The 12,727-nt window shown below is 41.4% G+C and overlaps 2 protein-coding genes across 2 annotated transcripts in view; one reads left to right on the top strand and one right to left on the bottom strand.

Annotated features, from left to right (window-relative positions):
• Positions 1 to 12,727, bottom strand: part of fhod3a (formin homology 2 domain containing 3a) — a 60,180-nt gene that overhangs the window by 25,683 nt on the left and 21,770 nt on the right. The window contains exons 4-5 of the mRNA XM_078290219.1: positions 4,185 to 4,252; positions 2,840 to 2,945 (exon numbers count right to left, since the gene is read on the bottom strand). Of these exons, the coding sequence (XP_078146345.1) occupies positions 2,840 to 2,945; positions 4,185 to 4,252 (174 nt within the window). The remainder of the gene's footprint in view (positions 1 to 2,839; positions 2,946 to 4,184; positions 4,253 to 12,727) is intronic.
• On the top strand, positions 26 to 1,495 carry LOC139915999 (uncharacterized). Its single transcript, XM_071905152.2, has one exon. It carries the CDS (start codon positions 64 to 66, stop codon positions 868 to 870), a length of 807 nt encoding a protein of 268 aa, XP_071761253.2. The 5' UTR covers positions 26 to 63; the 3' UTR covers positions 871 to 1,495.

Raw genomic sequence — 12,727 nt, 5'->3', positions numbered from 1 at the left:
CACACACAACCTGATCAAGAGACAGAGAACAGCTTTGCTCCAGCACTCCCATCCTCATCAATCATGTATTTGGACACCATTTTGAAAATTGAAGCTACAACAGCGCTCTTTGGACAAGTTTTAAAGAACTATGATGAGAAAACTGGAGAAACCGCAGATCTTTTGTCTGTTGGTGATTTTCTTCTCAGCACCATTATTGGGACGAGACAGGCATTTGCAACGGAGCTTTTCATAGATGAGGAGAAATTCTTCGACTCGCAGTACGACTACGACTTCACTGATCTGTCTGACTCTGCTGAGTGTGAGAGAGGCGACGAGCTTTATAAGCGACCAAAAGGCTGGTACCGCATGGCCTTAAAGGTCAAAGGCAAATATCCAGATGGCGACACCTGGCTGGGCCCTGATGGATGGAGGCGTCACTCTGTAGCAGGAGAATGGCCCGTCTGCTTCCATGGAACAAGCGTAGATGGGGCCAGAGGCATCATCAAGACTCACTACCGAACAGGACCCAGAGCTGAACATGGAAGAGGAATCTACTCAACACCAGATATACGTGTTGCCGAGGAAGAGAAGTATGCCAAGACCTTTACGTCAAAGAAGACGGGGAAAAGTTACAAAGTGATCCTGCAAAATCGAATCAATCCTGAAATGAGAGAGATTTGTGAAAGAAAAAAAGACTACTGGCTTGTTCCTGTTCCGGAAGGAACGTCTGCCAAGAGGGAGAGAGAGATAGTGGAGCGCTCGATTCGACCATACGGCATTCTGATTAAGGAAATCACTGACGATGATGCTGGACCTGTAGGTCTGCTGGAGACAAAGGAGACCAACAACCAAGAAGAAAACCTATCCTGGACATGCCAGATAGGTTAGGCTATGTAGAATAGCTAGGCTGTTATGTCTTGATAAAATCTGCTTTTGTATGTCTTGTGCTTTTCCTGATGTTTGTCCTACATCATTCTGTTCTATGGTTGATTGTTGATCAGTTATATCTAGTTAGGCTCATTCTCTGTTAAGTCCTTTGAGACATGCTGTGATAAAGGGCTATATAAGTCAATGAACTTGAAACTTGAACTTAATGGTTAACTGTTTTTCAAATTTATTTTCATAAAAAAGTCATTTGAGTCTCAAAATGTAGTGTAATGGTACCAGTTAGGGTCAGATCAAGTGTCAAATAGGCAAACTCAGAAAATGCTTTAGCCGCTTCCCAGAACTGACAGACATTTTGTTGTAGGACTATGCTTACTTTGTCTGTGAAAATCACCAAGTGTTTAAAAATTGCATTGAATTTGTATGTTGGAATGTAGAAAATCATTGCAAACTCTGTTTTATAATGTCATAATTTGTATGAATTGAGGATCAGCAATGAAAAAGTGTTCTTTTTTTCTGTTTCAAAATTTTCTTTATATTTTTTCTACAATGAGATTTATTCAGTCTTAGATTCCCACTCAGATGTTACTGTCTTTGATTTAATCAACATTTAAAATTAAATTTACTTTGACAATAAATGATTACAGATACCATGAGCATGTGTGCTTCATTGAGCTCTTTTAAGTGAAACTGTGTTTTAGTAACCAAGGGGTCAATAAGGAACTAGCAACTAAAATTTGTGTATGGACAGTTATAGGCTTTTCTATCTATATGGTTAAGAATTTATGCCAAAAAAAATGATAAGAAATTATTTTCTTGTATTTTTATATCAAATTCTCATTACTTTTAACTCCCAGAAAAGAGAAAATCTACAGTGGTGACTTTGTGTACCAGGAGGCATACATAAAAATTCAACCAATAAAACCATTACACATTTTTTAACAATCCTGCCACTCGACCCCTCTCATCAAATAAAACTGCCTTTCTCTCCCAAACTGATATCAAATTGGTTTACACTTTTGAATGATCCCTCCCTGCGGTATGTCCTGCCCCAACATCCTGTTTCAACAGAAAATACATCACATTAAGGAAGCAAGATGCTCTCAAAATGTGGTTTCATTGTTATTTTAAAGCATCAGCCCTCTTTAATGTCTCAATCAAGATACAATACCATTTGCATACACAAACAGACACACAAAAACACAAATAGCCAGTCATTAGCCAATTAATAACAAACACAAACACTCCATAATTATGTTGCACGTGAAATGATTATCTGTGACACATGTTCGGTATGTGGAACTGATAAATAAGCCCAGGTGTCTGTGTTTGTGTGTGTTTGTGTGTGTGTAACTGAAAAAGAGAGAGACAGAGACATTAAGACCAAGAGTGAGTGAGAGACATAAAAAGTCCTGGCTACCTGATGAAAAGAAACTGTGAAAATTGTGTGAACTGCAAAAGGGTTAGGGTTAGGAGACAGAGTTACACGTTTTGTTTGAATGCCCTACATATGAAAAAAAGTGGATGAGAAGACTGTGTGGGCGGCAGCAAAGTTTGTTTCAGCATGTTGCAAGCTGAGAAACGATGGTTGAGTTCATTCTTGTATGTATTAGGGATGTCAGTTTCGGTTCATTTTGTTTTCGATAGGCCGACACCCATTAACGGTTAATTTATAATTCATTTGTTTTTACCGATTAATGGTTAACCATTGACATCCCTAGTATGTATATATGTTTACATTGTATTATTATTCCCATGGACGTTTTCCTATTTCTAGAAACAAAATGTAACATAGCCATTTATAATTCATTTGTTTTCTGCATTGTATGCGTTTGCTTTGGCAACATGTACTCTGGTATTTCATGCATAAAGATAATTTTTAATTTGAATTTGAGAGATTGAGAGAGAGAGAGAGAGAGAGAGATACAGACAGACAGAGAGAGAGAGAGAGAGAGAGAGAGAGAGACTATACCTCTTAGTATGTAGTTCTGGTAGTTCTGGTCAGCCTCTGCTCCCACCTTGATGAGACAGGTCAGACCTTCAGCCATCACAAACTCATGGACCAGGTCCTTGTCATCCTGAAACAAACAGAAAGAGAGAGAGAGAGAGAGAGAGAGAGAGAGAGAGAGAGAGAGAGAGAGAGAGAGAGAGAGAGAGAGAATTAACTTCATACAACACCCAGTAGTGCACTTATTCTGCCTCCACACATTCAGAATCACAAAATCCCTCCACAAACTGTCCATTTCATTTATATATAAATGCATTGCCTTTACTAACCACATGGTGGCAGTAATGTGCAGCATTAGGATTAAAGTTGATACTGGTGTGTTGATTGTTAAATAAACTTCCAAATCCCCACTAGGTCACGTCGGTTGATACACACACTGGTCATTTCAACACCCATGTGTTTCACAATTTGTTGCTGATGACATGGTATCTCTTATACAAAAACAAAAATTCAAAGGATGATGAAAACACTTTTCCACAGGTGGCTGACCAAACCCAAACAGTTATCCTATCCCGATGCTGCCTTCAGGTGCACCTCATAAGCTCCTACGTCCAAGTTTGTAAGTCATATGTATGACTCATTCAAGGCCTGTGACAAAAGTAGTTTATTGGTAGAATTGTAAGCAGTGGGAGAATGAAGAGGAGAAAATGCGGATCAGCCATGTACAGTATCTGATATTTCAATTGATCTATTAGCCAAAAGTTGTTGCATATTTAATACAAATAAATCACTAATAATAATAATCACTTTTACTATCAGCTGTTGACACGACTTCCACCTCAGAAACTCGGGTATCATAGTAAATTCCCACTTTCCCTGTCATATTTACCACCTTGTTGGATCACTAATGTGAAGGCAAGGGCTGAACTTGTAATTACGGTATTTCCAACAGCACTTGAAGGCAGCATAAATTCACATGCTCCAAAAGTTTTGAAATTGTTGTTTTGTTGTTTTGTGAGTTTATTGTTGACCATGCATCTGGTTACTGTGTGCGTGTGTGTGTGTGTGTGTGTGTGTTCCAGATAGCAAAAGTGGACTTGGCTTTGAAACTGGCTGACTCCTCTCATCCTAAAATAAAGGTTCACACACACATATACACACCCACACACACCCACACACTCTCACGTACACACACACACACACACACACACACGCACACACACAGAGCAATGCCACGTTGAAGGAGCTGCCTGTCATCATGGAAACACACAGTGGCCACAGTAACCAATTGTACTCTGCAACTACAAACTGAAACAGTAATTGTGTGCGAGTGTGTGTGTGTGTGTGTGTGTGTCTGTGTGTGTTTTACCTGAAATATTTGCTTTAGAGAGAACAGTGCCCTTCTCAAGTCACGTCCATTGGAGTTATACAGTCTTTCTGCAGAGAGAGAGAGAGAGAGAGAGAGAGAAGAAGAGAAAGATGGTTATTTGTGATTTCCAGCTGTGTGTGTCTGCTCCATCAGCACTAGTTGTCTCTGGAGCATGCAGACTATACATACAGTACCACCACACACACACACACACACACACACACACACACACACACACACACACACACACACACAAAATGTGACAAATGATTAAAACAACATATGGTTTCATGTTTGCATGTTTGACACGTTTGACAAGCCCTTTGCGTTCTACTTTCCACCTGCACACCCTTCATCTTTCATCCATATTCATATTCTATCTGTTCTGTTCTGATGAATAGAGGAATAAAACCGGGAACCAAAGTGTGTCTCTGTTGAGAGAGGCAGGCAAGACTTGGCTGCAAGTAGATGGAACCAATCACATCGCACGGCTCTGATCACCTGAGGCGGGCACTTCACCGCACACTTTCACCCTGTCCTCACTCACAACACAACACAACACGTGCATGGTCTCTCTCTCTCTCACACACACACACACACACACACACACACACACACACACACACACACGTTGCAGTGGTGATTAGAGCTGTATTGGAATGTTAATGAGCTGCTGGCCGGGCTGCAGCAGTGAGGTATTCAGGTCACGACACGGAAAGCACTCAGATTAGGACCCAACGGCTCCAGGCCCTTACAGATTATCACAATGATATTTTGTATAAACATTTGTGTCCTTAACAAAGACATCATTATAATATTCATGCAATATTCTTAAAGTAGGACTTAAAATGCATCTATGACACTCAGTAGCAAGTTTATTCAGTAGTGATCTTATCACCGTTATTCAGTTATACTTTATGGTATTTCTTATCTCCTATGGTATCATTATAATATTCCTATGATATTCCTATAGGGACTTATAGTGTTTGCAGTATTAAACAATGATTTTATAGTGACTTTATCATATATTATGGTATTTATTTTGTATCTCCAATGGTGTCACTATAATATTCCTCTAATATTCAAATAGGGACTTATTGTGTGTCAGTGATACTCAATACTGAGTTCATAGTGTTTACATCTCCTATGGTATCTCTATCATATTCCTATAATATTCCTATAGTTATAGTTATATTCTTACAGGTTTTGCTGTGATATTTCTGTATCCTTGAAAAAATATTATAGGAATGCTATAGTTCTTTTGTTAAGGAGTGGTTGGGTGTGTAAGTGTGTGTGTGTGTATCAGTGTATGTGTGCCTGTGTGCATGTATAAACATACTGTATATTTGCATATACTGCACTTGTGTTTAGTGTACATGAACAATTGTGCATCCAACTGTGTGTCAGCGGGGGGGCTTGGGAAACCTGCGTGTGTAAATCCTGAGTTTGTGTGTGTGTGTGTAGATAAATCCTTCGGTCAATCAGGAGGGGGGCGTTGGACAAAGCGTATGGAGGTGAGGGCAGGGAAGGCCAGCACCCCCCTCCCCCCCGATGTGAGCCCAGACGTGGGCTAGCCTGTCTGCGGAGCCGGCCTGTCTGTCTTCCTGTCTGGAGCTCAGTGGTAACCGTCTCTCAGCTAGGCAAGGCTAACCCAAAGCCAGGGTCAAAATCATTATCATTCCACACACACACACACTAAGAATTATAGGCCTGTCTGTCTCTCCATCTGTAGGACCCTTTCTGCGACATAAACGATTTAGAGACAAATAGCAGCAGCCATGAAATCCATCTGTGATAGGCTACAGTAGGCAATGAGGCAATGTTAATGATAATTCAACCAAATCATCCAAGACAATACAGTGGAAAGACACAGCATGAATAATGTAAATACTCAATAGTACAGTGAATCTAGGGAAAAAATTAAGTGGCAAAAAGTGACTCCAAATGCTCAAAAAAAGTGAAACAAAACGGTAGGAGAGAAAGTGAAGAAAGAACTTTCGGAAGAGCATAAAGGAAAGGAAAGGAAAGGAAAGGAAAGGAAAGGAAAGGAAAGGAAAGGAAAGGAAAGGAAAGTGAAAGGAGAGAGGGAAGAAGGGAAGAAGGAGAGTGACCACCAAGGAGGTGACCACAGAGTACAGGCCGGCGTCTGATGGGAAGAGAGAAGGCCAATTGCTTCTGGGTAATCAAAAACAAGAAAGAGTGGAGAGGAAAGAAGGAGAGATAGAACGCTGCTACACCCTTTCGGCTGGAAAAAAGGGAATTCCCCTTCCCAGAAATACACAAACGACATATATGTCCCAGCTATGTTATTTCAGTAAAATGCTGTCCTGGTAGATATCTGACCTCATATATTTTTTAACCCTTACTTCTGGCCTGGGGAAGTGGTTGTGGAGGGATGGAGGTTACACATTAACACATTAACACATTTCCAGCTGCCTTCTGCTGTTGGCCACTGGCCATCTCCACTGGAGCAGTTGGGGGTTAAGTGCCTTGCTCAAGGGCAGCTCAACAGTGGTTGCTGAGCGAGGGGGAAAACACCTCTCATTCACTTCCCCTGCCCAGATTTTCTCAGAAGAACTCGAACCAGCAACTTGGGCAATATCCAGTATTTAATATCATGATGCTGTCCCGCCAAAATATCGCATTATACGATATTTGTGAAGTGAAGAAAGCGATATTCGATACCGGGAAATATTGCGATATTCACAAAATTTTGTGATATTCGATATTATCAAATATCAGCCCAAGCCCACTGGCAAGCTTCCAGTGACAAGCATTAAGATCCATAACAATGCATATACTAATTCTTGTCATAATCATAATTCTTGTGGTCCCATTTTCCACTACTCACTTTCTTGGGTCATTATTGATTCTTTCAATCAGTGTGATCATGTCATATTTACTTCACATTTCCTGAGTCATATTTTCTTCCCGCCATGCTAGTTTCTCACTGTGTCTATTTGACAAAGCATTAAACACATGGGACATAATCAATGCCTGTGGTACAGGAAAGAGTCCATCTGATTCATTGAGTATTTCTTTCCCCCGGGGGGACATATATCAGTGTGGCACTAAAAATGACACACACCAAGGGTCGATCTATTCCCCTCAACAGCATACAGCACAGATCCCCTTCCCAAAGGGCCCATTCCATTTCCAAAATCTATCAGCACCAATCACTAGAGCTCAGCCAATGATCAGCTGCAATCCTGCTGTGGTCCTATAATTGGTTGAAATGTGACCTTTTGTGTGGTTTAATGTTGTTTTCTTGAGCACAGGAGAACATGCAGAACTTGTGCCATGTAGAAGAAAGTTACAGTGTGATTGTGTGGATGTGTGGACATATGTTGTGGGTTTTATGGGTTTTGTGGGGCCATGTTATATCATAAAGGCTTATGGTGTCGTTAGTTTTGTTTTGCTCATAATGTGAACTGAGAAACAGATGGATAGTATGAGTAATACATTTTAAATGGCAATATATTTTCAATAGATCGGCGTGTTGGAACATGTGAACAGGTGTTGAGTTTTGTTGACTGTTGATTGATTGTAGCATTACCCCACTGCACACACCCCAACACCCCCCCACCCCCCCACCCCACCCCACACACACACACACACACACACACACACCATCGGCTAACAACCTCACCATATATTCTTATCGCATTGCAAAACACCAAGAGCAGTGTGTGTGTGACAGGTGGCACTTGACCCGCATCTCATCAGACAAAACACAACAGACTCCAAACAGCGATTCTGTTCTCAAACTGCCAATTCGGTGCGATTTCCTCGTCCTCGTCCCTCCAGGTTTCCCCAGAAATCAAGTGGCTACTTAACAACAGAGGGAGCGCTCGGTCGGGTCGGCGAGGGTGAGCGGTGGATTCAGAGGTTCCCGTGCATTGTCCCGTCGTGTTCTTCATCAGGCCCTGAGTGGGCCTGTCAGGGTAACCTTTACCAAAACGGCTGCTGTGCATCAGGAGCATGTCAGCGGCACTGATAAGGGTTAAATACTTGGCTTGATTCATTCTGGAGGATGGTAGACACCAGTGATACAGTGGGGTGTAAGGTGGGTAAACTATAAGCTCCAGTTGGTGATCAACTACCAATGTAATCAAAAACAGTTATTTAATTACATCTTCAAATTAGGACTGATTTATGCTTATTTTCATGTACCTAATATCAGCCTGATTCTATTTCCTGCATTGTACTCTATAACTTTATATGGTGAAGATTGACATTATTTTATTTGTTTTAGGAAACCATATTTCACTGCACTGAAGACTTGTATCTCGCATATGAAGCCTCCCATCCTTACTCTTTGATAGTGTAGGTTTCCTAGCTCTTATGAAATTATTTCACAAATAAAAAGTGTGTAAAACAAATTTAAGTGGGTTCACTACATCACTGGTAGACACATACTAGCCCAATTCTCATTGGTGAATACACATGGACTAGATAGATATTAAATCATTAGTTAGTCCATTTCCATTTACTGTGCTATAGACTCAAAGTGATGTGTACTGCCAAGTGTAGCAGCCAAGAAGAGCACTTCCACTTCGGTTTACTTGCTCCAGCTGGTGTGTTCTATTCTGTGCAGGCTGAAGTTGATGTGGGGAACAGATACTCTGACCAAGGCTAAATAGACTGAGCATGTGATCGATACATGCTGATGTACAGCTGATGTACAGTATGCCATGTGCTGTCAAGGCACATTTCGTATGCCGGGGATGGATTGCATGAGAACCGGCAGGAGGGTGAGAGCTGAGCAGCCTCTGCTAAATTAACACCTCTGCTCTACCACAGAACATTTACAGCATGCACTATACTGAAGAGGACCTGATATAGGGAGGAAAGATAAAGAGGGCATTTCTCTTTGTTACGTACACACCAACACTGTTTTTATATTCTTTGGCAGTTCATACTGCAAAAAAAATATCCATCTTAACAAGTCATTTAATTTCGCATTGAGTCTAAAAATGACAAAATCTGCAAGTGTGGTGAGGTCATTACACTTGTTTCCAAAGCAAATATACTTGTTTCAAGTTTTTCTTTAATCACCTGTCATTTTCCTGATAGTGGAGCGATCTAACTTATTCTGCCTTGTTTCAACATATTAACACTTGTTTCTGATAACAAATCCTGAAACAAGTGAAACATTGGAAACAAGTGGAATTATCTCACCCCACTGGCAGCATTTTCACTTGTTTTAAGATTTTAAGACTCAATAGTAGACTTGTTAAACTTGTTAAGATGTTTTTTTTTTGCAGTGCACAGTTGATAGACCCACAGCCTCACAGTATGAACCCATGCCAACATTAACATTGTCATGGCAATACCCTGTAATCGTCTCATATTGGCTTAACAATGTCTTGTCAGTGTAATTACCCTCCCGCTCCAGAGTAAATATAGTTTGACATTCTAAATAATCAATGGGCCGTTTTCCCATTGGCGCTAATGGCTCCAGCTGTCTTAACACTGCCTGTCTAGAGCGATGGGCGCTTCGAACGGGGAAATAAATCAAACGAATCACTCTCACCCTCGACCTCTGGGCCTAACGGCTCGGAGGAACACAGACGGGCACAACACCGCTTCAATGCCCGCATCCCTCTAGAGGGGGACTGAAATAACAGCGGAACGCAAACTAGGAAAATAACACATCTTAATCAGATCCCCGCCACTGGTCCAAGAGACTAGAGGAGTTGAGGTGGGGATAAGAGAACAGGGAGGAGAGGGAGAAGTGAGAGCAGAAGGACGATGTTGACATGATGGAGGGATGATTTGTCCATCCACGTGTCTTTCACTGGTCATTCTCTTTTTCCTGGCCCTAGCTTTTATTATTGTCACAAGAAACGCTGGGATACTCACTGGGACGTGTCGATGTGGCTTGTGTGGGTGGGCTTGGGTGTGTGTGTGTGTGTGTATAAGTGTGTGCATGCATGTGTGTGTGTGTGTGTGTGTGTGTGGGTGCCCATGTATATAAGCCAGTGCCTGTGCTTCTCTGAGTGCAGACAGATGGATGTAGGAAAGGCAGGCTTCCATTTATAGGTTTGCTTAGAGTTTTACTGTTTTGTTTTGGAGGACTCACAGTTCTTGTCCACACTGTTTTACCATGACCTCACATGCACTGCAAAATATGTCCGTCTTAACAAGTCATTTAGTCTCATATTCCGTCTTAAAGTCGTATTTTTCTTAAAGCAAGAGGGGAATTCTTCCAGTGGGGTGAGATAATTCCACGTGTTTCCAATGCAGTTTCATTTGTTTCAGGATTATTCGAAGTGTCAGTATCTTCAACTAAGGCAGAATAATTATATTACTATTATTATTGAATCAAGTGTTTTCTTCATACGAGTGGCTCACTGACACGCAGAAATGCATGCACACCCACACACACACACACAAGCATTTGCCCATTGAAAATATACTGCCATTTAAAATGTATTACTCATACCATCTGTTTTTTAGTTCACACAATGAGTAAAACAAAAACCATGGCACCGTAAGCCTTCATGATATTCCACAGCTTCACAAAACTCATAAACTCTCCACCACGTGTCTCTACGCGCTCCCAGTTGACACCTCCATAATTCCACAGCCGTTCCCAGTGTGTGCCGGGCCGAGCGCACGCTATAATTAGAGCTTTATCTGGTGGAGTGACACGGACACTGGAGTCCAGTTACCGTCTGAGCTGGGTTTACACTCCCACTGGGTTCATCACAGCCTCAGCGCCACAAGTGTGGACTCGACCACTAAAGCACATGAAAAAAATAAAATAAAATCCTGTCTTTCTTTTGTTGTATGTTATCCACGCTTCTTAAATCAACGTAGCGTCAATGTCATGACCAAGATAAGCTCACTGCACAGACTACACTGTAAAGAATGTCCATCTTTAACAAGTCATTTAGTCTCATATTCAGTCTTAAAGTCTCGTTTTTCTCAATGCAAGTGAAAAATGAACCCAAATGGGCCGAAACAATTCCACTTATTTCTTATGCGGTTTCACTTGATTCAGGAATTTTCGGGAAATGGGTGTCAAAATCTTGAAACAAGGCAAAATATGAAACATAATATGTTGATGTGCATTGGCAGCAAGTGGCGCTATTCCCATTTCATCACACTGAAAGATGTTTTTCATTCATTTTAGGAAAAGCAAGATTTGACAGCTCAATACCAGATTGGATGACCTGTAAAGATGGATACTTTTTACACTTTTTTGTACATGTGCATCCTCAAGCATTTGTGCTGGAATTTCTGACTTTCTGTAGCAGATATATGCAGTGGAGCAACCTGTATTTGCATACGTGCGTGTGTGTGTGTGTGTGTGTGTGTGTGTGTGTGTGTGTGTGTACGTGTGCGTGGGAGTATCCTCTGCAGCGATGTAGGGATTCCCCCGATGCCGAGGCCCTCTGCTAAGTCGTTCAGGAGTGGTCAGCTCCCTCCTTCTCCTCCTGTCCTAATGAGATTACTGCTGTGACCCTTCAGCTTTGACTAATCCCTGGACACTACTGGACCGTCTCCACACAGAAAAACACACAGGCCGGCTCAGGCTAACGCTAGGCCTAATCCACAGCCATTATGCTCAGAACTGTACTGTGGTTTTATTACAATGCTGCGTCGCACCAAGGGCATGATCAAAAACGGTGCGTGACTGACTGAACTGAAGTCTAGCTCTGCCTAGCTGGCCTTAGCACCAGGTAGCAAAGAAAAAAAAACAATCATTACTATGGTTAATCCCTGACCAGACCAAACAGCAGGCAGCCAGCCAAGCAGAAGTGTCTTCAAGGCGAGCTAGTGAAAGGAACAGTGGTATAAAGATGGGATTCTGAAGGAGGAAAAGGTAGAGACTGTAACCTTAGTAACCCTAAAACCATAAAAATCCTCCCTTCTGACATTCTATTGATGAGAATCTTAAAGGAGGAATGAGCATGACCTTTATCAACCTCTGCTGGTGACCAATAGGAATTGCAACAACATTGATAGAACTTATCTCAGTGTAACTGACACAAATAATAAAGTCACATTTTCACAATAGAGAGGAGTAAGCTAGCTCATTAGAGCAGAAATGTCTAGTGAAGAGGTGATATATCACCATGCTAAATACTGGAATAATAATACTGCTTTGTCATTTACATTTTTTTTTAGAACAAGGCTTTTTAGCCCTCGTAGCTGAAATGTTGAGCGTGTGTGTGTGTGTGTGTGTGTGTGTGTGTGTGTGTGTGTGTGTTGGGGGGGTTGAGGGATTGTTGTTCCAAAGCGCACCAGATGCTAGATTGCAAAGTCCTTGAGTCATTGGTATTGATCAACCCCCCACAGATATATTATGGTCAGTTTGTGCTATGGGGCAGTAAAAATCTTTACTTATTGCCCTTTAAAGATAATTACTTTAATCACCAAAATGTAATAAAGTATAATATAAAGGAGGATATAAAAGAGTTACAAAAGAAATGCATGCAGGCAAGGAAACAAACAAACCAAAACACAATGACGTTAAACTGGAGATTCAAGGCTATCCAACCATACTAACCTGTTCTGCTGTACGTGCCTTG

Source organism: Centroberyx gerrardi, chromosome 19 (genome assembly GCF_048128805.1).
Source record: "Centroberyx gerrardi isolate f3 chromosome 19, fCenGer3.hap1.cur.20231027, whole genome shotgun sequence".
NCBI classification, from domain to species: domain Eukaryota; kingdom Metazoa; phylum Chordata; class Actinopteri; order Beryciformes; family Berycidae; genus Centroberyx; species Centroberyx gerrardi.
This window is presented reverse-complemented; position numbering and strand designations above follow the sequence as displayed.